The sequence below is a fragment of the Leptodactylus fuscus genome, chromosome 2, assembly GCF_031893055.1.
Source record: "Leptodactylus fuscus isolate aLepFus1 chromosome 2, aLepFus1.hap2, whole genome shotgun sequence".
Taxonomy (NCBI): Eukaryota; Metazoa; Chordata; class Amphibia; order Anura; family Leptodactylidae; genus Leptodactylus; species Leptodactylus fuscus.
Window position 1 is genome coordinate 61,871,239 of NC_134266.1, and position 26,553 is coordinate 61,897,791.

Sequence of the window (26,553 nt, forward strand, 5' to 3'; positions counted from 1 at the left end):
CCCTCACCAAAAATTATTTAAAAATGCAAAACTTCACAAAAAAAATACACTGTGTGACCGTGTCCACAGCCAGGATATTGCCCCATCATCCTTATACAGACATGCCTTCCCTGCCACCATTGATCAATATTCCTAAGCAATATCTAATAAGACTATTACCCCCACACTGATAAGGTTCTGTGGAAACACGAAATACAATTTCCAATGATATGATTATATAAAGCTATCAGCAGGCAGCAATTTCATTGTGGAAGAATAATAGAATAACAAGGAAGTGAAGCTTTCCATGTAAATAATGATTACTTTGTCATCTCATACACATAAAGATATACTTTCTGTAGATAATCATTACCTGTGGTGGATTCAGTCCAGGTCATCGCTCATCTCATTTAATAAAGCATAATGGGGTGGTTTATTCCTGCTCGGCATATTTAGAGGATGCATTAGATAGGAGTGTTATAGTTTATTATACCGTATGCTTATACGAGTAGAGTACACTGTATTTGCATAATATGGTCATTGGGAAGGGTTATATGAGAAATAGCATACGATATTAATGTCTCAATTAGAGCTGGTCTCATTGGTAATAGGATTAGCCTACTTCATTGTCAAGGCTGAAAATAAAGTAAAATAAAGATATGACTTTTATATGCAAGACAGAGAATATCACAACCGAAAAAAACAGGTAAATCTGACATGACAAGTCTATCTTCTATACGTAGCACACGACGTGTTCACTATGTACTATGCACATACATTAGGACATCTTAAAGAGAAGCTCCGAGCTCTCCTGACATGTCTATTTTATTAAGTATTTAACATCGCCATGAATAACTTTGGAGCATCTCTTCTTAGAACTCGATTTTGTAAGATTCTTGTTATTCTTCCTGGAAGTGTATGAATAAATTGACAATTGGCTATTATCTTTGCCATTGTCACTAGTTTTGTACATTGTAGTCATGCCCAAGAGGTTGCACGTGTCTGATTTAATAAAAGAAAGTAATCCTTGTAATTATTTTCATTTTGCTTGCATACATTAAGATCAATATACATATCTAACAGGTTCTAAACTACCACTTGTCTCCACTACGATACTTTGCTATGCAGTGTCCTATCTGAACATGTAGCAGTGTTATATAATAGCTTTGGCTTTTAACTCCCTGCACAGTCACCCTACATTAGAGGATACAGAGGTATCCTTCCTTACCTTTCCTATTGACTAGACATGTCTAGATATGTGGGTCACAAGATCAGCAGCTTTTCAAGACAACATGATTTTGTGATAGTCTTTCATTAAAGGGGACCTTTCATGTCTTTCAGGTCGGCTGCATTATATACTGCTAGAAAGTTCCAGCTTTGATGATATACACGCCCAGGTGCTAGAGATATCGGTGTCATTCATTTCACCACCAATATCCTTCCACTGTCAGAAGGGCGGACCTTACAGTATAGTGTAGCCTTGTACTGTCAAGGCACTGATATCTCTGGCACCCGGTCATGTACCAGTAAAGCTGACAGTGCACTGAATTCAGATGTTTTGGGACCTTGTTTCATATTGTACAAGATTTAGTGCAATGTTAATTGGAATTTCTCTTTAACACTATAGCAATCTATAGTGAATATATATAAGAGACGGTACACAATAAGTTAACTTATAAGGCATGACAAATAACTGTGCCTGGTGCTCGACATCAGCAATATCTTACAACTATTTGTATTTGCATGAAGTATTAAAGAATTTTATTACATTTCTTCAATTACTATTTCGTTTCTCCACTTACCTGCTTAGCTACTTGTGTTATTGCTATTTGATTTATTTTAAAGGGTTTTTCATATATATATATATATATATATATATATATATATATATATATATATATATATATTTATTTTCTTATATTATTGGCCTATCAACATGAGATCTGCGAGGGTCCGACACTAGGGATCTCTGCAGATCAGGTGCTTTAAGACAGAATGACTTAGTAATGCCAGGAGGCTTCTGCTCACTCTTTATACAAACTTTAGTGGTGACTTTATTTACTGCAGTGCTGTCTCTTAGACTTCAATGGGCCAGCACTGCAGTACCTAATCCCATCACTACAATCTGTACAGTGGGTGAACTGTGATGCCCACCGAAAATCATTACCAGGAGCCGCACTGTCCCTGAGCAGCTTATCCGCAGGGGTCCCCAGTGTCACACCCTCGCAGATCTAATATTAATAGCCTATTGGATAGGCCATCAGTTTAAGGAAATAGATAACCTCTTTAATGGAGTTCCAATTTTATAAAGCAATAGAGTATTACCCATACCTCCCAACCATCCCAGATTCAGTGGGGCAGCCTCAGATGAAGGGGAAGGGAGGGGTCAGATGAAGGGGGTACATTAAGCTGGGGGGACAGATGAGGGAAACATTAAACAGGAGGTTCAGATGAGGGGGACATTAAACTGTGGGGTCAGCTGAGGGGGACATTAAACTCTGGGGCCAAATGAGAGGAATATTAAACAGGGGACCAGATGAGGGGGCATTAAACTTGGGGGGCAGATGAGGGGGACATTAAACTGTGGGGTCTGATAAAGGGGAAATTAAACTGTGGGGCCAGATAAAGGGGGACAAGAAACTGTGGGGGCAGATGAAGGGGACATTAAATTGAGGGGTCAGATGAGGGGGACATTAGACTGTGGGGCCAGATGAGGGGAACATAATACTGGAGGGTCAAGTAGGATAGAAGATGTCATAACAATGGGAGGATCTACTCCCACAACATGGGGTGGTGCAGCCAGGAGATAGAAGTTATTGGAATGGCAAGAGCAGCACTCCAAGGAGCAGAAGTCCTGCCCCCAGTGCACCAACTTTCTCAATTGCAGACCACTTCAAAGTAGTTTTTTTCTCCAAATCTACAAAAGTCACGTACATAACAAAGGTTGTTTATCACTATAATATTCTCTGTAATAAGATGCTAGCTGATCAATAGACATTAGACTGTGGGGTCAGATGAGGGGAACATTAAACTGGGGGGGGGGTCAGAGGAATGGGGGCAATGAACTAGGGGTCAGATGAAGCGGGACATTAAACTAGGGCAGATAGAGGGGGACAGTAAACTGTGGGAGCACCAGGAGCATGACATTATAATGTGGGGGTGACTTTAGGTGCATTATACTGTGTAGAGGTACTAGAGAAATGGATAGGAATGGGCGGAGTCAAAGTAGAAGTGGGAGGGGTAAATTTAGCACTGCACGCCGCACATTATGTCCCTCTTTCTATTCTTTGAAAGTTGGGAGGTATGTATTACCACATCTTTCTAAGGGCTCGTTCACATCTGCGCCCAGGTGTCCGTTATGCAGGTTTCCGTTTCCTGCATAAAACAGAGCAGGATACGGAAACCTGCAGGAGTTTTCAAATGAATGGGTGAGAAAGATGTCCGGTCGTGAGCGGCGGTGAGCGTTTTACACTCTCCACCGCGAAACCGTGTTTTTTAATCCGGACACAGAGTCGAACATGCAGTACTCTGTGTCTGGATTTAAAAAAACGGTTTCGCGGCGGAGAGCATAAAACGCTCACCGCCGCTCACGGCCGGACCCGGTCTGTGCTTTCCATTTTCTTGCATGCAGAAGACGGAAAGCGCAGAACGGAGTGCTGAACGCAGGTGTGAACCTAGCGTAAGCACTTGGGGTCCGACCTATGAGGGTACCCCCATCTTGAATGAATCACCATAGTTTCATTTAGCCTTGTAGCAGGTTATAAACGTTGAGATTCATTAATCGTGTACTTTTCTTTCTGTTTTTAATAGCCCACGTTCTCCTGGGTACATCGGTCAACTTTACTCAGTAGTGCTAGGGAACCATGTGGTCTGTTGCTGTAGCAACATGGCTTGTTTGCGGTGTGATAAAATCTGTATATTCCTGTGCGTTTGGCTCCAGCTGTTTGTGGATTTGGCTAGAAAGGCTTATATTATATAGTTATCAGACCTCAACACCTTTCAGGCGTCTGTATATGACAATGTAGGTTACACTGTCTTTTACTTAATACTTTAATGTGATGGGAATGAATGGTCTCACGGATATCAGAGTTCTATAGTATTTCTCCAAAGCTTAAACTTAGGTTGTAAATCACACCTATTATTACAATTAGTTTACATAAAGTATTAGTAAATGTCAGTATAGGAAACATAAAAAACAAAAAAAAACTTTGCAAGTCTTCAGTAGGTGATACCTTTTTTAATGGCTAACTCATAATGATGACAGAATATGACGTTTCGAAGCTTTCCTCTGAGCTTCTTCTTCAGATATAACTAAAAGACACTTTCTAGAGGCTGCATATTTATGTACAACAGGACACAGGGCTAGAATTACAGGAGGGAGGGGGGAAGAGGCTTATTACTATATACTTATAACAACAAACAATCAATTGCCAGATCCCTCAGTTCTTATCTTAATGGCTGTCTTAATGATGTGTATAAAAAGACATAAACCCACGTGAGATGTTCATCCCATTGTCCAACGTCTGGAATAGGGTCATGGCCTTGTACTCATAAATCAGTCGCTGTTTCCTTGATTTAAAGTTCCCTTTTAAGATCAAGATTTTCATGTCATTGGTGATATTATGATCTTCCTGGCAAAAATGACTTGGCACGGGAAGATCAGTTCTCTGTTGTTTGATTGTATGGCGATGTGAATTAATTCTCATTCTGAGTTTCTGACCAGTCTCTCCAACATACAGATTTTCAGTGGAACATTTGGTGCAAATGATCAAATACACCACATTAGGTGTGTTACAGGTGAACGTACCTGGGATTTGATATTCCCTGTTAGAGTTTGGTATCTCTATCTTGTCAGTGGTCAGTATGTGCGGGCAGGTTTTGCACCTCTTCTGTCCACATTGTTGTTATAAGTATATAGTAATAAGCCTCTTCCCCCCTCCCTCCTGTAATTCTAGCCCTGTGTCCTGTTGTACATAAATATGCAGCCTCTAGAAAGTGTTTTTTAGTTATATCTGAAGAAGAAGCTCAGAGGAAAGCTTCGAAACGTCATATTCTGTCATCATTATGAGTTAGCCATTAAAAAAGGTATCACCTACTGAAGACTTGCAAAGTTTTTTTTGTTTTTTATATTTTATAACCACTGGCTAACACGGTACCAAAACAAACATTTTCCTTTTACCAGTATAGGAAACAGTAATATAATGTACAGTGGAAAACTGTACGGTATAAAAGATCATGCATGTTAAGAACCAATATGTCATGTCTCATAATGAAGAAATGGAGTAGTAGTGGTATTGTACTCTTGGAAATTAGATTTTTGTTTGGTCCTGTACACATTGGCAGGATTTACTGACAATTATCTGGTCCTTATTCCCACCTTAGAGTCTATCACCTCCCTCAAGCATATTAAACTGCTACCACTGCACTATAAAGCACATTACAGTGATAAAAAAATATACCTTTGTTACAGATGTCACTTTTGTGAATTTGGATAATAACAACTCTGAATAGATATGCAAATGATTCTCTTGGTGCACTGGGGGCGGGTCCTCACCTCCTGGAGCACTAGAAGATATCATAGCAACAGGAAGATCTACTCCCACAACATGGGGTGGTGCAGCCAGGAGATAGACAGCATTAGAATGGCAGGGTGCAGAAGTCCCGCCCCCAGTGCACCAACTTTCTCAATGGCAGATCACTTCAAAGTTGTTTTTTCTCCCAATCTACAAAAGTGACATACATAACAAAGGTTGTTTATCACTGTAATATTCTCTGTAACACAGTGGTGGATGTTCAATATGGGATATTCAATATGTTTGTAGGTGTTGGTAGACTCCCTTTAATTTAAATACGGAGGGGCTCCTATTTAATAATATTAATGCACATCAGCTACATCCTCACAATTTTTACTGTTACTGGGGAGGAGTCCCCTATATTATTTTTTTTGGCCAATGGCATTCAACAAACTTGATCGGACCAAGTAAGGGTGAATTGAAATGTGTCAGGCTTGTTGCAGAAATTTCTCCAACTCTAAGGCTAAGGCCCCACATTGCAGAAACGCAGCTATTTTTTGCGATTTTTTCAGCCAAAGATTGGAATGAATTGTGCAGAAAGCAGAAGTAGAACTAAGTTATATACCTCCCATTCCTCTTGTAGCCATTTTTGGCTTTGGCTCAAAAAACACAAAAAAATCTGCAACAAAAATAGCTGTGTTTCTGCAGCATGGGGCCTTAGCCTAAATCTGTCTATACATGTTCAGCAGTCTTTAACTCACATCAAAGTCATTGAAAAAATTTGAGACGTTTGCTGCCCCTGTTTGTGTAAAGTGTAACTCCACCCTACTATACAAATTGACTGTACACTAAACACATACAGTGCACTTGCCTGGTGCCCTCCGTGCTGCAGCCGCTGATTCTGTTACTCCATATGGCTTCTGCTCTGTTCTGTGATATAATGGTCACTGACCTCCTGTGGAGCAATGTCTGTAAGTCACTGACTCTTCCCCCTGCTCCATTTCCCTGTGATAGACACAGGCCTGAAGGTTCTGGGGCCATGTCTGTAACTTACACCGCTCTTCAGAGGACGTTGGTGGCCATTTTAACTGAACAGAAAGGGAGCCAAACATCAACAGAGGCAGCGGCAGCATGGAGGATTTAGGGAAAGTATATACTGTATCCATATGTTTAGTGTATAGACAATTGTTTAGCAGGGTGGAGGGTCACTGTAACTTTGAAAGATTTAAGGGCTATTCCCATCTCAGAAAACCACTGCTGAAATGTGGGTAACTGCTCCCTGTCCCAACCTCTCTGTAGGACAGCCAAGATGTGCGGCTCTGCTGTTCCTGTAACCCCCACATTAAGCTCCAGAAATATGGTAACACACATGAGCTTCACTGTTTTTAAGCCTAGACAGTTGCAGAAACAGCGTAGCTAAGTGTGCTACACAGTTTCTATAACTCCCATGCACCTCTATGGGAGTTAGAGGAACAGCATAGAGGGGCACTGCTTGGCGATTCCTATGATTTCCTGAGCTAGGGGTCAAGGCTTGGGAGCAGATATTCCCACCTTAGCAGTGGCTTCCTGAGATGCAAAAAAAACCCTTTACCTTTGCAACATCTGTATGGATTTGTTCTAGCTGCAAACGCTTCGATTTCAGAAAGTCCATGCAGATGAATGGGGCATTCGAGGAAATATGCCATGTGTGAATTGATCCTAAGATCCATCATCTGACCAGAAGTGCTTATCCTTTTACATAAGACAGTCTTTACACTATACCATTGCATTGCAGACTGTGAATTTAGCCTTTAATTTCATCCTGCCATTTTTCCGTCCAGTGACCTTCTTTTCTCGTAATATTGCTGCGCCATAACATCAGGCTACGTTCCCGTATTTCAGTGAAAGGGCCTTTTTTTTCCCTAAGATCCATTTTACAAAGCGCTTAATGCACCTGCAAGCCATAATAATCACTGAGCCATAAGAAAACATAGCTCGTATTTTCCATGCCCCTCTATTCACTCTCCCGCTCTCAGATACAATAGGTCATCTGGTTTTCTCCTCGGTGTGTTTAGTTGGTCTCCAGCATCACCTATCATATGCGCTCTGTGTAATCCTTTATAGCACATAAAGCAAAGCCAGAGACAAACAGAATGTGGTCCATAACAAGCTAATGCCAGATGGGAGATTGCAGGAGGGAGGGCCGAGGGAAATTTGGCGTAATGAGATTGTCATGGAAACACAAAGCTATCTGTCTTCCTCTTTCCTGAGTCAAAAGCACCTGAAATGATTTTTACCTGTAGCGCCTTGTGGGGAAAGTTGGGTGTCACTTTCTGCATCACGGTTTACCTTGGTTGGGATTTTATTTTTCATCTTTGTGAAGCCATAATGAAACTGTGGTAAGAAGCCCTCTACTCATTAATACCAGTGTATGTGTATTGGGTAATTTGGGCTTATTTCAGCTTTCTGTATAATATAAGTATCATTTATATAGAAGAAGTATATTCAGTAACAATCATTCATTTTGTATTGACAGGAAACAGGAGCTGTCCAACTCTTCAGACGTTCCCCTACCTGATCGCCCCCTGTCACCGCCCGCCACAGCGCCCCCAACTATGAAGGTAATAGCTGATACGCATCTCACCAGACTACGATGATGAGGTTGATGACGATGATGATGAACATCGCCATCATAATTATGGTCTCATCTGTATTGATTTCTGTAGTGCTTACGTATTCGCTGGCTGCTTGCAGATTTGCTGACTGCTGCATTGATACAGTTCCTACGGGGAGATTTTGGGGATACAGTTACCTGTATAAGCTGTATGTTTATATACAGTATTATAATCCCCAAACCTCTTTGCTCTCCTCTCTATACTTCACACACCTGTCTCCAAGATTTCTCCTGAGCATCCTTCATACTTGGATCTCACTACCCCAACCCATCAAACTGTCCCTCATCTTCAAAATCTTCAAAATCCTCCTCTGCAAAATAGTCTACAACCTGTTGCTAGTTCCCTACCATCTGATAAGCTTCTAAACTACTGTCTCCGTCCTCCTTCCCTATAGATTATAAGACTTGCGGGCAGTGTCTTCTCTCCATTTGTAGCAGTCTGTCCATCTATATACCCATTTTTATTCTGTATATACAGTACCCTGAAGATAGTGGATGATGCATGGATTACATAAAGCTGTTACGTCTGTAGTTTCCATGATCTGCTCCTAGAAAGTGAATCGAGTAGGATGTACAATGTGACACAAGCTAGGAACATGTCATGAGATTATTTCAAACAACTTTGAAGAGTTCAAAGACCCCTTTTATATGATAATACGCCCATTGAAGCCCAGTTTTCCGGAACAGAGTTGTTAGTCTCTTTTCTTTTGTGTCTCTTTTTATAGCTTTTTTTTTTTTATCAGGTTTTCTGATATGCAACATTACTATGTTAAAGTTTTACATTAAGCGTTACATTGAATCTATTAGAGATCCTCTTGCCATAATGTGCTGTATATGTTATGTCTGCTGTTCAAAGGGTATTGAGAATCACATCTAATCTATAGTTACTAAAGTCCAGGTCAACACAATTGGAATTACTTGTAGTTTGGGGGCGCCTCGGTCTACCAGTTGCACTAAGATACAATATTCTAAGTCGTACAAGACTTGTTATAAACACTCAGACTGGGCTAATGTCCCTACAATAAGGATATATCATAGCCACACTATTTGCAGAGTATTACCCCGCCATGCTGGAGCAGTATAATAAGATGTTTTGCTACTGTTAGTGCTCCGATTTCCAGCATAGGATCCCCAATGATTTGCCAAGAAAGGAAAATGGAATGAAGAGTAACAGGTTATATTGGATATGAACTTTAGAGAAGCCCTTTGTCATTTGGACTATGTGTACTGCCATAAAGACTCTGTCACACTCCATGTTAATTCACAAGAACAGGACTGGAAAAAAACCTTGGGCGGTTAAGTTACAATGGGCCCTGTAATGCCTCAGATTAATCCGCCTTGTATATTATGGCAAGTTTAACTTTGGTATAGCTATACAGTATGAGATTGAATACAAGTTCTTAGTGGGAATTGATGGCAAACAGCAGTGGTGATGTAGAAACTTTCGAAACTTCCATCATTAGCACATTAAATATATATATATATATATATATATATATATATATATATATATACTAGTAGAATACCCGCGGCTTCGCTTGCGGAAAATATGTAAAGTTTTTGGTTATGCTAAAGTAAAATTTTCAGTGTCACACTCAAATTAACATTTTCAGAGCTACAGTAAATCTTTTCTCCCACTTTAAATTTTTATTATTTTGGCATTTTACTAATTTGTTGTAACATTGATGTGAACAACTTTTTTTTTTCGTTTCAACATTTTTATTGATTTTATATATTCAATACAAATTATGTAGTATAAACTATTACAACAATTTTTTGAACAATTTTTTTATCAAAAATTAAAATGTATGCATCTTACACAAACATGTAAAACATGTACACCAGGGGTGTAACTACCGGTGTAGCAGCGGTAGCGGCGGCCACAGGGCCCGGACATTAGGGGGTCCGGCGACAGCCACTACCGCTGTTTTTTTTGTTTTTTTTTTAATAGGCTGTTACTGGCTGAGTTACTCCAGACGGTAACAGGTCCTATTTGCTTACCGAACCTGGTAGCGGCTGGGATCAGTAAGTGACTCCGCCCCACAAACAGTATTATTATACTCGAGGGTCTGAAAAGAGTATAATGACCGGAGGCCCGGGAGAGGTAAGGGAACATAAAAAACTGTGCTACTTACCTCTCTGGGCAGGCTTTGGGCCTACTTGTGTGACGTCCCTTACTTCACCTGTTTCCTTTGCGTTGCGACGCAGGCCCCCGGGTCACGTGACATCCCGGACCTCATTGAAGATGGCTGCCATCAGCAGGAAGTACAGTGAAGCCAGGGATAGATAAGAATAGAATAGAATAGATAAGAATACCCCCCAACTTTTGAAAAGCAGAAAGAGGGACAAAATATGCGGCGCGAGCAGCGTGCCATGGCAAATTTAGCTCCGCCCACTTATATATTGACTCCACCCATTCTCATTCATTTTTCACAATATATTCCTCCTACAGTCACCCGTTAATCTCTCACCCAGTTTCATATAACCCCTTTATCTGCCCCAAGGTTCATGTCCCACTTCCATCTCTGTGCCCAGTTTCATGTCCCCCCATCTCTGTCCCCAGTTTCATGCCCTCACATCTCTGCCCCCAGTTTCATATCACCATTCCATCTGCCCCCAGTTTCATGTCCCCCATCTCTGCCCCCAGTTTCATGTCCTTCCCCCTTCCATCTCTGCCGCCAGTTTCATGTCTCTCCCCCCTCCATCTCTGTCCCCAGTTTCATGTCCCTCCCCCTCCATCTCTGTCCCCAGTTTCATGTTCCCCCATCTCTGCCCACAGTTTCATGTCCCCCCATCTCTGTCCCCAGTTTCATGTTCCCCAATCTCTGCCCCAAGTTTCATGTCCCCCCATCTCTGCGCACAGTTTCATGTCCCCCCATCTCTACCCCCAGTTTCATTTCCCCCATCTCTGCCCAGTTTCATGTCCCCCCATCTCTGCTGCCAGTTTCATGTCCCTCCCCATCCATGTCTGCTGCCAGTTTCATGTCCCTCCCCCTACATCTCTGTCCCCAGTTTCATGTCCCCCATCTCTGTCCCCAGTTTGATGTCCCCCCATCTCTGCCTCCAGTTTCATAGTTTCATGTCCCCCCATCTCTGCCCACAGTTTCATGCTGTTCTCCCCCCCTTCATCTGCCCCACTGTCATGCCGTTCCTTCCCCCCTTCATCTGCCCCAATGTCATGCTGTTCTCCCCCACCTTCATCTACCCCCAATTTCATGGGCCTCCTACATTTTCTTCCCTTCAATGTTTAACACAAAAAAACACTTATACTCACCTTCCTATGCTCCCCCGCCGCTCTGTTCGCAGTCTCTCTCACTCACATAGTTATAGGTGCGATGTGACGTCATCACATTGCGCCCACACATGCAGGAGCCAGAGCGCAGCGGTAAAGCAGGAGCTGAGCTGTGACAGCTTCTGCCTTAGTCGCCTATGTATTCAACTCATCGGCATCCTCTGGAAGCCAATGAGTTGAAACTGGGACATACCTCCCACCGACTGGGACCCTGGGACAGGCCACCGAATCTATGAATGTCCTGCAGAATCCAGGATGCTTTGGAGGTATGGGTAAATAACAGTGTTTTTTTATGTTTGTATCCCTCCTGGGTCTCCGATCATTATACTCTGGGTTCTGAAAAGCCCCCAGAGTATAATAATTGTTCATGGGTGTCCACAATGGGGCATAATGCTGGGTGAAGGGGACACAATGGAGCATAATGCTGGGTGAAGGGGCTACTATGAGGTATAATGCTATGTGCAGGGCAACTATGGGGCATAATACTGTGTGCAGGGGCCACTATGGGGTATAATACTGTGTGCAGGGGCCACTATGGGGTATAATACTGTGTGCAGGGGCCACTATGGGGCATAATACTGTGTGTAGGGGCAAGTATTGAGGATAATACTGTGTGCAGGGGCCACTATGGGGCATAATACTGTGTGCAGGGGCCACTATGGGGTATAATACTGTGTGCAGGGGCCACTATGGGGTATAATACCGTGTGCAGGGGCCACTATGGGGCATAATGCTGTGTGCTAGGACCACTATGGGGTTTAATACTGTGTGCAGGGGCACTAATGGACATAATACTGTATGCAGGGGCCACTATTGAGGATAATACTGTGTGCAGGGGCCACTATGGGGCATAATACTGTGTGCAGGGGCCACTATGGGGTATAATACTATGTGCAGGGGCCACTATGGGGTATAATACTGTGTGCAGGGGCCACTATAGGGCATAATGCTGTGTGCAAGGGCCACTATGGGGTATAATAGTGTGTGTAGGGGTCACTATGGTGAAAAATAGTGTGCGCAGGAATGCGGACAGGTCGATCAGGGTCTTCAGCATTGGGGGGGGGCATCATTCCTAGTTATGCCACTAATTTACATCCAATTAACAAAATAGTGCAACCCATCCCCCCTCCCTCCATTGTAATTTATAAGCAGTATATGGACAAAAGAGTAAAATTAGTTTACAGCTACACAACTATCTATTGTAGGGCTTCAGTGATGAAAGCTCCCTGTATAGTAAGCAATAATGACAATCTTACTATGAGGCAGTTTTCGCCTGACCAATATTGCTGCTCAGTATGGCTGCTTGCACACTACAGTAACACTACAGTCTCTGGGCCATGGGTTCTACATCTCCGTAGACTTCTATGGAGCCTGCAAAATTCACAGCTTTGTGCACAAAGAAGTCTATAGAACAGCCAAATCCATGGCCTGGATGCCTGTGAAAAATACTACAGTGTGCAAGCAACCTTTAAGGATACCAGATGTGTTTTGTCAGTGCGTGTCATGTATGTGCACGCGTGTGATCCATGTGTATGTATGCGTGTGTGCATGCAAGTGTGTGGTCCGTGTATATGTATGCGTGTATGTGCGCATGTGATTCATGTGTTTGTGCGTGCACAGTGAAAGTGTCCATCCGTGTGGTAGTTGTGTGCGAGTACGCATGTGCTCTGTTTGTCTGTATGCGTAGTGTGCATTCATCTGAGTGTGTTTGCGTGCATGTGTGGTCCTTGCGTGTGCGTGTGTGGTGTGCATGTGGTATATATGGGGTGGTGTTGTGGTATTTGTGGGGTGGTGTTTGTGTTGTGTGTGTCTAGAGTGGTCTGGTGTTTGTGTGGTGTGTTGTGATATTTGTGTGGTGTTGTGCTTGTGGGTTGGTGTATGTGTGCTGTCTGTGTGATGTTTATATGATGTTTGTGAAATGTTTGTTTGTTGTGTGTGGTGGTGCGACCCCTTTAGCAGCGACTCTTTGGCACCGTCGCTATAATCCAAGACAAATGTGAGCCTTGTAAGCTTTCTCCCACTTGGGAGAAAATATGATTTGTATCCGTCTGAGATGGAGTCAGTTACCTTTGGCACTATAGCTGTTGTAAAACTACAACTCCCAGCATGTTTCATTCACTTCTGTGGACGTTCCAAGAACACCTGAGCATTCTGGGAGTATTGAAGCTTAATGACCATTGGAGACTGGCCAGGCTAGACTGGTAGAAGTTGGTGAATTTCCAGATAAAACCCATTGCATGCAAATACAAAGTTTTATACTTTGTATAAATCTGATTTCCATATTCCAAGAAGTGCAGATTACAAACAACATATACTGAATATCTGAAATAACATTGATGTAATTAACACATGACGTTTAGACAGATTAGTTATGAGCCACTTCTGAACAATTCCTACCATCTCTGTACATGACTGCCAGCACTTCCAGGTAGGAATAGAACGTGAGATGTTTACAAGCTCATCATGTAGTCCGGGTTTCCTTATATAACAGACAAATAGGATTCTAGGTAATGACTTGATATAATGTCATGTACTGCTGACCTGACCTAGAAGCCTGAAGAGGCAGGACACAGGTCTATTAGGATACTTGGCCCAGTAGGTTACTTTCAGTGCTGGCCAGTTATCTGATGCATATTGGTTGTATATAGGATTTTAGTTACACCAATTTTTTTAAGACAAAAAAATGATTTTCATTAGTTGAAGTTCAAGCAGATATATTGTGTACATAATGTAATTCTGATAGCAGAAAATATGTTCCAGTCCGCACTCCTGAGATTTTCTTAAAAATTAACTTTTAATTTTCCATATAAAAAATGGGTAAATCCAATACAAAGATAAATGTGACAGTGAAGAACACAAACGTGCGTTTAAAAACCCATAATGAAGGTCCGGCTGACGCGTTTCTGGGTATGCTTTACCCCTTAGTCATACCCAGAAACGCGTCAGCCGGACCTTCATTATGGGTTTTTAAACGCACGTTTGTGTTCTTCACTGTCACATTTATCTTTGTATTGGATTTACCCATTTTTTATATGGAAAATTAAAAGTTAATTTTTAAGAAAATCTCAGGAGTGCGGACTGGAACATATTTTCTGCTATCTGACTTACTGTCTACCCTTGGAATCCGGGACAACACAGCCGTGCACCCTGAAGATTTTATCATAGGTGAGCTACTGCTTTAAATTTTTCTTGTTTCTCACAATAATGTAATTCTGACTATTCAAAAATATCAATTTGGGATTTAATATTGCTCTTACCCGTGACTCAATATATATATATATATATATATATATATATATATATATATATATATATATAACAAAACACCAATCTTTTTTTATTTCCTTCATCAGAAAAACATTACAATATACTTTATTAAGATTCTTATTGTCAACCCCTTATTGTTTTCCTGTGTATGAGAGATCAGGAGGAATAGCTGCCAGCCAAACTGCAAATATATATGGCCGATCTTAGAATGGTTACCTTATACTTACCACTATATTGGATGCCCTGTAGGTTTTTAGATTTCTGTCAATGTCAGGATTAAAGGGATTCTGTCATTAAAATCAAATTTTTTCTCTATCACACATCAGAATAGCCTTAAGAAAGGCTATTCTTCTCTTACCTTTAGATGTCTTCTCCACGCCGCCGTTCGGTAGAAATCCCACTTTTCATCTGTATGCAAATGAGTTGTCTCGCAGCACTTGGGGCGGTCCCAAGCACTCAAACAGCACTGGGGGCATTCCCAATGCTGCGAGAGAAATCTCAAGCGTTGCCTCCATCCTCTTCAGGAACAGCCTCTATGTGAGTCCTCTTCCGGAGCAGGATTCAAACTTCTACGCATGTGCAGTTGGCTCTGCCATCGGGCCTCGAGCAGAGTCAACTACGAATGCCCGCCTGGTGTAAGGGGTCATTTTCTTGTGGCCGCTTACACAGTAATCTGGGATAAGTGACCACAAAAAAAATGGCCGCGCGCAAGTGCAGTCGGCTCTGCTTGAGTTCTGATGGCAGAGCCAACTGCCCATGCAAAGAAGTTTGAATCCAGCTCCGGAAGAAGACGCACAGAGACACCATTCCTGAAGAAGATGGAGGCAGCGCTGGAGATTTCTCTCGCAGCTTTGGGGACACCCCCAGTGCTGTTTGAGCGCTGGGGACCACCCCCAATGCTGCGGGAGAACTCATTTACACACAGATGAAAACCAGGATTTCTACCCAACGGAGGCGCAGAGAAGACATCTAAAAGTAGAAGAAGAATAGCCTTTCTCAAGGCTATTCCTACGTGTGATTGAGAAAAAATGTGATTTTAATGATAGAATCCCTTTAATGAGAAATAAAATGTCACTAGTTTCCTTTTTTGAATATTTAAGGGATAAGATAAAACTTTTGTCACAAAGATCACTAAATTCTACAAACTTAAATTAATTCTACTGAAAATGTGCTTTATTAAGATCCTAATGTTACAATTATTGCTGTCATAATTTATAGTTAGCCTTCTTGTGGTAGGGTTAGGAGTGTGACTATGGGAAGGTGTGTGCATACGATTTAGGTTTGGACTTGTATAGTGACTAAGGGCTACATAGTTTTCTTGATAGTAAATCTGTCTTACCATTCCACACCAGTGTATCAGGCGTTGTGATCTGTGCTATGTGGAATCCTGAATAACCAAAGCATTGTGTCAATGATGGCAACCTATACTGCAGCATATTTAGTGTCCATATTGGCTGCAAATTGCTATTTGGATGGAGCTGATATTGTGCAATGCAGTGAACCCTGTGCAGAAATGTGCAGCATTGCTTTGGTCTTATTAACGTTTATGAGTTTGAATTGGTTTTCCAATTTCTTGTTTCTTGATATTTTTCTTCCGACAGATTTGTTAAAGTTTATAAAGGTCATTTCACCTCCTCCATCAACCCCAGCTCATTGTATCCTTCGATAGACCCTGCCCCACTTTTTTGGAATTTTTTTCTATCCATTGCCATTCCTGAGCAATCATATCTGTTACTTTCAACAAAATCTTAATTTCTACTATCGGGTGGGTGGTCCTCGGCTGTAACGGAATGACATGGACCGCCCACTTGACAGCAGAGTGTGTAATTGTGCTGAAACTAATAGCAATGAATGTCCAGGAATGGTGGGGGCTAGAGACAAAATTCCAACTGTGCCAGAATCAGTAGAGTGGCACCTATTAAGGGATGCAAACAATTGGAGTTGTTGCAGGTGATGAAAGGTCCTCTTTAACTTGAATCCATCACCATGTATTGCTAAAGGTTCTCATACACATTAGAACAAAGTTGGCCAAAGCTGGGTATATTTATATAAGTGGACTTTCTCTCAACAGATAATACTGGGGACAAAAGGATTGGACATGTTGTATTTTAGGACACCAACCTTTTGTTTATAGGATAGACAATCTACCACTAGAGGTGTCTAGCAGTGACTCTTGTAAGATTCCAATTGTATAGAGGGTCTAGGAGAAATCACTGTCAGCCGACCAGAATTCAATCCACAGCTATTGAAGGTCTACTTGATATTCCACCAAAATCGCTAGCCACAGGTTAACTAGGTCCGATCTCCATTCTTCTCTTAAGAAAGTGTATGAAAAGTTCAACAGGTTCAGTTCTGATGTATTGTTCATAGAGTCACAGAGCTCACTACAAAGCTGTATCAGACAATGACTTATTCACCAAAGCCTGATGTATCTCACATTACCTGAGGCACTAGAGGCTACACAGCAGTCAGCATAAGTCGTCTTCCAGACACAAACGTTATTGTCATCTTAGTCCAGGAAATGACTTCTGTGAAATCCTGAGCATTCTTCATCCTGCCATATCCACACGACATATCACAATAAATGTCATTCTGCCACATATTAGGAGGCCAGAACAAAAGTCAGGAGAGAGAACATGAACAAGATATATCTGTGGAGGTATAATGTAGACTGCAAGGTCAGTCCAGTACTTGACTTGACATATGGCACTCACATACAGTATACATACATGACTTTCCATTGAAATATGGTTAAGTACTGAAGCTTTTAGTGCTGTTACAAGTGCTTATTATATGGAGTTATTGATCTGTGAAGTCTAGCGCTTATGTGTCGGTATTGACCGCTCTTCATTCTGTGAAATCACATTCTCTATCTTCATACGTTCTGAAAGTTTATAATATCTATAAATGGATTATTAAGTTTCAACAGTCAACATAAGGCTAGAACTACACAATGGCTTTTATATGTCTGGGAGTAGTTAACATTGGGGAAATGGTTTGACCATGGCGCACCTTCGAGGCTCATAATAGTAAAGACCTAGATGACTTTCAGACCATCCCAAAAACCAGGGCTGTGGAGTCGGTAAACCAAACCACTGACTCCAACTCTGACTTCTGCTCAGACTCCGACTCAGGCTTGATCAGTCAGAAGCAGTAAAGATCCTCTAATTCATTAAAAAGCCAATGAATGATTCCTATGAAAGTAAATATATAACTAACTATATCTAATTCTTTGTATAATATTAAAGGGGGCTCTATCATTGGGAAAAGTCATTTTTATATACGAACACTCTTGCATAGCCTTTAGAAACACTATTCCACACCTACCTTTTGTATGTAAATCACCTCAGTAGATTTTGAATAAGTCCGTTTTTATTCATATGTCAATAAGCTTCCGGAAGTGTCTGTGTGCACTGTCTGCTCTGTGTGTATGCACAGCAGAGACGAGTCATCAGCACAGCAGCCTACATGTACATACTCATAGAGCAGACAGTGCACACAGACACTTCCGGTGCACGGTGGAAGCTCATTAACATACGAATAAAAACGGACTTATTCAAAATCTACTGAGACAATTTACATACTAAAGGTAGGTGTGAAATAGCCTTTCTAAAGCCTATGCAAGGATGTGATTATCTAAAAATGACTTTTACCAATGATAGAGCCCCTTTAATATTTATTTATTATAATAAAAAATAGTTTATATTTTTTATTTTTAATACAGAGTCAATAATTTTTTTCCAACTCTGACACTGATTCTCCCCAAAATTGTTTTTTTTTCCAACTCTACGACTCTAGGGCCTTGACAAAATCTAACCACTGTGAGATAATGTACGATGGTGATATGGTTGGCTAAGACATCATGTAAAGTCTAATTTCACATGGTTACACCCCTGGGCAGACATAAGATGTCACTGCTCAGGCATAAAATTTCCAGGTAGAAAAAACTTGGCTGACCTCTGGCTGATGGGGCCACTCATCCCTCTGGCAATGGGAGATGTACATGTATCTACCCTGCCAAGTTAAAAGGAGTTACTACACAATCCAGCGGAGTCGGCCGAAGTAACAGTTGGCCACAATAATGTCACAGTATGGAGATAATGAACATTCATGGTCCCTTATATGCCTGCTTTTAATGACACTCATGTACAGTATGCCCCTATACAGCGTATTGTATATGGGTAGTACTATATAGCAGAAAGTCCTGGCTATCCGTCAGGGGAAGGGTTTCAGCGGTACAGAGTGTTGCAGCATATTCTGGTTTACTGTTCGTCCAGAGTTTCCCATCTGCAGACACAGCAGCCTTTTTCTTCTTGAATCCTTTGCAGTGCTCCATAGGGCATAACGTTCCGGGGAAGGGCAGGGAAGGGCAGCTGTTCCTTTGTTATTCACATACTGTAGCTCTTGTATAAGCTCTATTATACTTTTTGCTGTTTTGTTTCCTTGGCTTCTATTCTTGTTTGTGGAGTAGGCCTTTGAACAACAATAAAGAGGAACAAAAGAAAAGTTCTGTAAAGTGGAAATGTTCCATTCTAAGCAGTTTTTCTGTTCATCTCTCTGGATTTACAAAAGTGGTTTGTAAGCATCTTGTTACCTTACAATAATATATCATTGTAGCCTGTTAATATCAGGCAGTCATTTCATAGAGTATATTGGGCCTATACTTGGCGTACTACAGTCCTATGAAAAAGTTTGGGCACCCCTATTAATCTTAATCATTTTTAGTTCTAAATATTTTGGTATTTGCAACAGCCATTTCAGTTTGATATATCTAATAACTGATGGACACAGTAATATTTCAGGATTGAAATGAGGTTTATTGTACTAACAGAAAATGCGCAATATGCATTAAACCAAAATTTGACCGGTGCAAAAGTATGGGCACCTCAACAGAAAAGTGACATTAATATTTAGTACATCCTCCTTTTGCAAAGATAACAGCCTCTAGTCGCTTCCTGTGGCTTTTAATCAGTTCCTGGATCCTGGATAAAGGTATTTTGGACAAACAATTCAAGTTCAGTTAAGTTAGATGGTCGCCGAGCATGGACAGCCCGCTTCAAATCATCCCACAGATGTTCAATGATATTCAGGTCTGGGGACTGGGATGGCCATTCCAGAACATTGTAATTGTTCCTCTGCATGAATGCCTGAGGATTTGGAGCGGTGTTTTGGATCATTGTCTTGCTGAAATATCCATCCCCGGCGTAACTTCAACTTCGTCACTGATTCTTGAACATTATTCTCAAGAATCTGCTGATACTGAGTGGAATCCATGCGACTCTCAACTTTAACAAGATTCCCGATGCCGGCATTGGCCACACAGCCCCAAAGCATGATGGAACCTCCACCAAATTTTACAGTGGGTAGCATGTGTTTTTCTTGGAATGCTGTTTCTTTTTGGACGCCATGCATAACGCCTTTTTTTTATAACCAAACAACTCAATTTTTGTTTCCAAAATGAAGCTGCCTTGTCCAAATGTGCTTTTTCATACCTCAGGCAACTCTATTTGTGGCGTACGTGCAGAAACGGCTTCTTTCTCATCACTCTCCCATACAGCTTCTATTTGTGCAAAGTGCGCTGTATAGTTGACCGATGCACAGTGACACCATCTGCAGCAAGATGATGCTGCAGCTCTTTGGAGGTGGTCTGTGGATTGTCCTTGTCTGTTCTCACCATTCTTCTTCTCTGCCTTTCTGATATTTTTCTTGGCCTGCCACTTCTGAGCTTAACAAGAACTGTCCCTGTGGTCTTCCATTTCCTTACTATGTTCCTCACAGTGGAAACTGACAGGTTAAATCTCTGAGACAACTTTTTGTATCCTTCCCCTGAACAACTATGTTGAACAATCTTTGTTTTCAGATCATTTGAGAGTTGTTTTGAGTAGCCCATGATGCCACTCTTCAGAGGAGATTCAAATAGGAGATCAACTTGCAATTGGCCACCTTAAATACCTTTTCTTATGATTGAATACATCTGGCTATGAAGTTCAAAGCTCACTGAGGTTACAAAACCAATTTTGTGCTTCAGTAAGTCAGTAAAAAGTAGTTAGGGGAATTCAAATCAATAAAATGATAAGGGTGCCCATACTTTTGCACCGGTCAAATTTTGGTTTAATGCATATTGCACATTTTCTGTTAGTACAATAAACCTCATTTCAATCCTGAAATATTACTGTGTCCATCAGTTATTAGATATATCAAACTGAAATGGCTGTTGCAAACACCAAAATATTTAGAACAAAAAATGATTAAGATTAATAGGGGTGCCCAAACTTTTTCATAGGACTGTATGAATACTCGGTGGACCATCATGCTGCTTGTGGTTTGTTTTATGGACTGTTTGTTCTGTTATATCAGACAGTGTGAACTGGACTACAAATACCATGATATATTCAGATTATAACTATTGGATTTTCTTATCTTTTCAGATTCCTGGGGTTCTGGGTACTAGTAACTTTGCTATATATGACATGGTCAGCCCCACAATGCACTCCTTAACCTATTGTGGGTCACATAGAGGAAGATTCAGGGCCTGACATGTTATTTTGCTGCTGCTTGCTTCCTATAGTCATACAGTGTTTGTGCTGTATGTAGGGCTGGCCTTATATTGGATGATCCCACATATGGTAACTTCTCTGGAAACCTCCCATTATACACTGTAGTCTAGTGCATGCTCATACACTGCCTGACCAAATAAAAGTGCCAAACAATAGAGTATCTGTAATATACTGTACAGTGCTTAAATAGCAGTATAAATACCATAGTGTACAATGTACCATAGTGTAAAACACTCCCATACAGTATCCAGGCAACTACTCTACAATGAAATAATCTTATACGAGTGTATGTCTTAAAAATAAAGCCTGCTATACAATAATAATATTGTGTAATAATATATTATACTATATGTTATATTATAGTAATTCAGTGGCTTGACTGATCTGCTATAGACAACCACACTGCTAAGGCCAGCCTTGACTGTATGAGTGCTATGTTGGAGTTGCATAGGTGAGTGTTGTGTGAGTACTATGTGGGTACTTTATAGGTGCTGTATGAATACTGTGTGGGTATTGTATGAATGCTATGTGGTTACTGTATGAATACTGAGTAGGTGCTGTATGAATACTGTGTGGGTATTGTATGAATGCTATGTGGGTACTGTATGAATACTGTGTAGGTGCTGTATGGGTACTGTGTGGGTATTGTATAAATGCTATGTTGATACTGTATAAATACTGTTTAGGTGTTGTATGGGTACTGTATGAACAATGCATAGGTGCTGTATGAGTACTGTATGAATAGTGTGTAGGTGCTGTATTGGTACTGTATGAATATTGTGCAGGTGCTGTATGGGTACTATGTGGGTATTGTATAAATGCTATGTTGATACTGTATAAATACTGTTTAGGTGTTGTATGGGTACTGTATGAACAATGTGTTGGTGCTGTATGGGTACTGTATAAATAGTGTGTAGGTGCTGTATTGGTACTGTATGAATACTGTGTAGGTGCTGTATGGGTACTGTATGAACAATGTGTAGGTGCTGTATGGGTACTGTATAAATAGTGTGTAGGTGCTGTATTGGTACTGTATGAATATTGTGTAGGTGCTGTATGGGTACTGTGTGGGTATTGTATGAATGCTATGTTGGTCCTATATAAATTCTGTGTAGGTGCTATATTAATACTGTGTAGGTACTGTAAGGGTACTGTGTGGGTCTTATATGCAGGCATGTGTGGGAATGCCCTCTACATAACACATCTCTGCAGCATGGTATACAAGATAAATCCATAATGCTCAGGTAAAACAACAGAATATAAAAAAATCGTGCATTTTTTATGAAACCACAGATAAGACATTGTCATTTCAAATCATATTAACATGACAAGTTCTGCTCTGCTACCTCTGTACACAAAGTACAGATAACCAAGACCAGCCAAAACGTCATCCACTATACATAGCCTATCACATTGTGCGTACTGTACATAGACTTTATGTCACATGTCCTGCCAGCCCTATACCATTAAACATGTATATTTGTACATTGTGTTAAATATTAACCATTTAGGCTTGATATTGTTACAGATCTTCTATTTTTACTTCCAAAACCTGTTTTCCACTAAACCCCATAATTGTGTCAGATTAGCCACATTTATTTTTCCAGAGATTAAAATACTGAGAGTTATTCCGGTAAATGTTATTCACTTTGCAATGAGAAGTTCTGCAGTTTCTCAATATACTTTCCGTCTCAGTTCTGCATGGGTTTCACGATCTCTGCTTGTAGCCATTCAATTGGAGGTTTTATTGTTTGCATATTATTTGTATATCCTATACTCCATCACATGACCGGGACCATTACTTTTATACCCAGGGAGTAAACAATATACTGAATAGCTAAAATATTGAAACTTTAACATTTTCTAACAATATTTAAAACAATCCTCAATGAATTATACTTTGTAACTTTATAGCCAAATGTGATCATGTAATAAAATATAATAAACGGAATGGAGAGCTAAGCCATAATAATAGTACAAGCTGTGTATAGTACCGCCATCTATAACACCACCACTGTGACCTTAGGGCATTTTATCCCGGGTACACATACACATTCATGTTTGATGTTCTCAATGGGTTAATTGGCTTGTAAAGGTCTGCTAACAATTTCATACGTTTCGGTGCAAAATCGGAGGCTGATAATGACTTTATGATGTGGCTGATGTTCCTTTTGTAAACCTCAATCACGGACAAATACATTTAGCTTACTTTAGGGTGTGTTTACAAGCAAGATGGAGCTGACATTTTATGATGGGGTGAAGTGATGTGGGAAAGTCAAATGGAAATGTCAAGATCTCCAATCTTGACCAGACAAATGAGATTGGTGACCTTCTAGTTACAGATTAACACGTGGCTAAGAAAACTTGCAGAAGAAATTAGTTACACACTTTGAAAAGGTAAATAAAGGATTTCATGGCTTGGGCTACAAAGGAGAAATGTGCAAACATGATCCTGTGATATACTAAAATAATAGGCGGGAGGAAAGGCAGAAACTTAAAGGGAACCTGTGAAATGAAAATGTTGTTCAATCTGATTACAAACCAGTTATTCCCGGAACCCATAGATTATAATGGAGCCTACCAAGTTTCTGCCCGGTTTCCACCCAGGCTTTTCTCTCCGCATTTTTCAAACAGATTCAGGAATGGGTGTTTGGATGTTTGTGAATTTGGATGTTTGTTCCTCAATCGCGCAAAAACGGGTGAACGGATTTGCATGAACATAGGCTACTTTTTATCCTGGTAAATTACGTTCCTACATGACCGCAGTGAAGGAATTTAGGTTCACACAACACTAAAGGACCTGTGATGACGTCATCACAGGTCCTTGAGCCATTCACAGATAGGATCATGCTAGGCAGTGGGCGGAGCTACACACTATTTTATGGGCGGCGTTATATAGGATGAAGCAGGACAGTGTGAAAGCTGAAGAAAATGGAGCCTCATAGAAGACTCAGGAGACTACAGAACATGCAGGCTGTGTGTGGGCAAGAGGGGTATATCCGATGTAGAGTTTCAGTGAATACTACATTGAGTACTACAGGGAATGTGTTGTTCTGCCTCTGATGGGAGAGAACTTTGGCACATTTCAGCAACATCCGTTCAGCCCTTTGTAACACAGAAGCTGCTCAGACAGTCACATAACCAAACCCCTGTAATCACAATTGCCTGATGTAGCAGAGTTTAGGCAGCGCTGTAGCACACCTCTATAGGCTCTCTATATGCAAACATGTACATACAGCTGGGTATCCTATGCATATGCAGTGATGTATCAGAGCTGAGATGCGGAAGCAGGCTGATTGAACTGTGGCAAATTTCTGCAACATCCATTCAGCCATTTCCAACACAGAAACTGCTCAGACACTGACATAAGAACACTCCTCTAATCCAAATGGCCAGATGTAGCAGAGCTTAGGCAACGCTGTAGCACAGCTCAGTACGCTCTCCATATGCAGAGAAGTACATACAGCTGAGTATGCTGCGCATATGCAGCGATGTAGCAGAGCTGAGGCGCGGGAGCAGGCTGATCATCCAGAACACCAATTGGCTAAATATAAGCAGACGAAGTCGCGGGTAGATGCTAGTTACATATAATTTATAAAATTACCATTACTCAACAAATCCTCCCTCTGAGGGCCCCTTCACACAGTGTAAGCGCTCGGCTCATTCCGAGCCGTACACGCGAACGCTTCTAAACACTTCCCATTCACTTCAATGGGAGCGCTCGTAAAGCCGGCTTCACACACGCTCCCATTGAAGTGAATGGGAAGTGTTTAGAAGCGCTCGCGTGTACGGCTTGGAATGAGCTGAGCACTTACGCCGTGTGAAGGGGCCCTCACAGTCCTGCAGTGATGGTGTTTTATGCTTTATTCCTGTAGCCACTAAAGCCAATCTCTGTCCTCAATAGCTGTATATGCAAACATCATTGCTGAGAGCAGTGCCTGGCTGCAGCATTCACATGAAGGATGTAGATATCATCATAGCTGCAGGGCTGTCGGTGGATTTCATAGCTAAGTAGTAGTTACTAAATACAGTTTCATCTACAGGCATCATGTTATAAAGCAGTTATAACTCTACACATCTACCTGCTCTGCTCCTCCTGCTCTATAACATGCTGCCCGCAGATAGGATTGCATTGTCATTATGACAGGTTAGCTATCCAGTTGGTCATCTCTATATGTCCTTGTTTTCCAGTTGCTAACACTGTGATATTCTAGTAAATCCAGAACCTACTAATTGCTTTATAGCAGGATGGCGCCAGATATGACTTTATTCTGGCATATTAATGAAACTATATGCCTGGATCTTGTATAATCTCATTTCTCATGGTGAATTTCCCATTCACAAAGTAATCATTGGCCTGTGGCAGCTGCTCTGTACTGATATTCTCAATATATTCTGGGAGTCTCTTAGGTTGCCAAATCCATTTCAAATGACTATACTGTATATCCATGTATTCAGATGGAAGAAAATAGTTAGAATCTCATTGGTTGGTATCAATGTCACTTACCTTTACATAACTTCTTGGTTAATTTTAATATATGGATAACTATGTATTATATATAACTTTCTCTCTCTCTCTCTCTCTCTCTCTCTCTCTCTCTCTCTCTCTCTATATATATATATATATATATATACATACAAAATATAAAGGGATCACTCAAATAACACATCCTAGGACTGAATGAATGAAATATTCTCATTGTATACCTTGTTCTGTACAAAGTTGAATGTGATGACAACAAAATCACACAAAAATCATCAATGGAAATCAAATGCATTAACCAATGGAGGCCTGGATTTGGAGTCACCTCCCAAATCAAAGTGGAAAAACACACTACAGGCTGATCCAACTTTGATGTAATGTCCTTAAAACAGGTGAAAATGAGGCTCAGTGGTGTGTGGCCTCCATGTGCCTGTATGACCTCCCTACAATGCCTGGGCATCCTCCTGATGAGGTTGTGGATGGTCTCCTGAGGGATCTCCTCCCAGACCTGGACTAACCTGCTTTGGCTTACAAACACTGCATCACATATCCACATTTTGTGCACATATGGTGTCTGCATTTTTCGTGCATGCCATATCCAATTTCAATGCATGCAGATGTCACAGATGTATCGCATCTATGAAACTCTAAGGGCCCCTTCACATGGCTGATACGCTGGCTGCTTTAGAACGTGTAAACGTTCCGTAGCAGCGGCGTCTAAAGCAGATCGCATTGTTTTCTATGGGAGCCGGCAGACGCGCGCTCGCCATAGAAATGAATGGGCTGCTTTTTCCATTTCCACGCACGTA

At 41.1% G+C, this 26,553-nt stretch overlaps 1 protein-coding gene across 3 annotated transcripts in view; it reads left to right on the forward strand.

The window, feature by feature from the left end:
* RAP1GAP2 (RAP1 GTPase activating protein 2) overlaps positions 1 to 26,553 on the forward strand; it is a 551,082-nt gene that overhangs the window by 369,848 nt on the left and 154,681 nt on the right. For all 3 annotated transcript variants that reach the window (XM_075263831.1, XM_075263830.1, XM_075263834.1), the window contains one exon: positions 8,008 to 8,092. In XM_075263831.1, the coding sequence (XP_075119932.1) occupies positions 8,008 to 8,092 (85 nt within the window). The remainder of the gene's footprint in view (positions 1 to 8,007; positions 8,093 to 26,553) is intronic.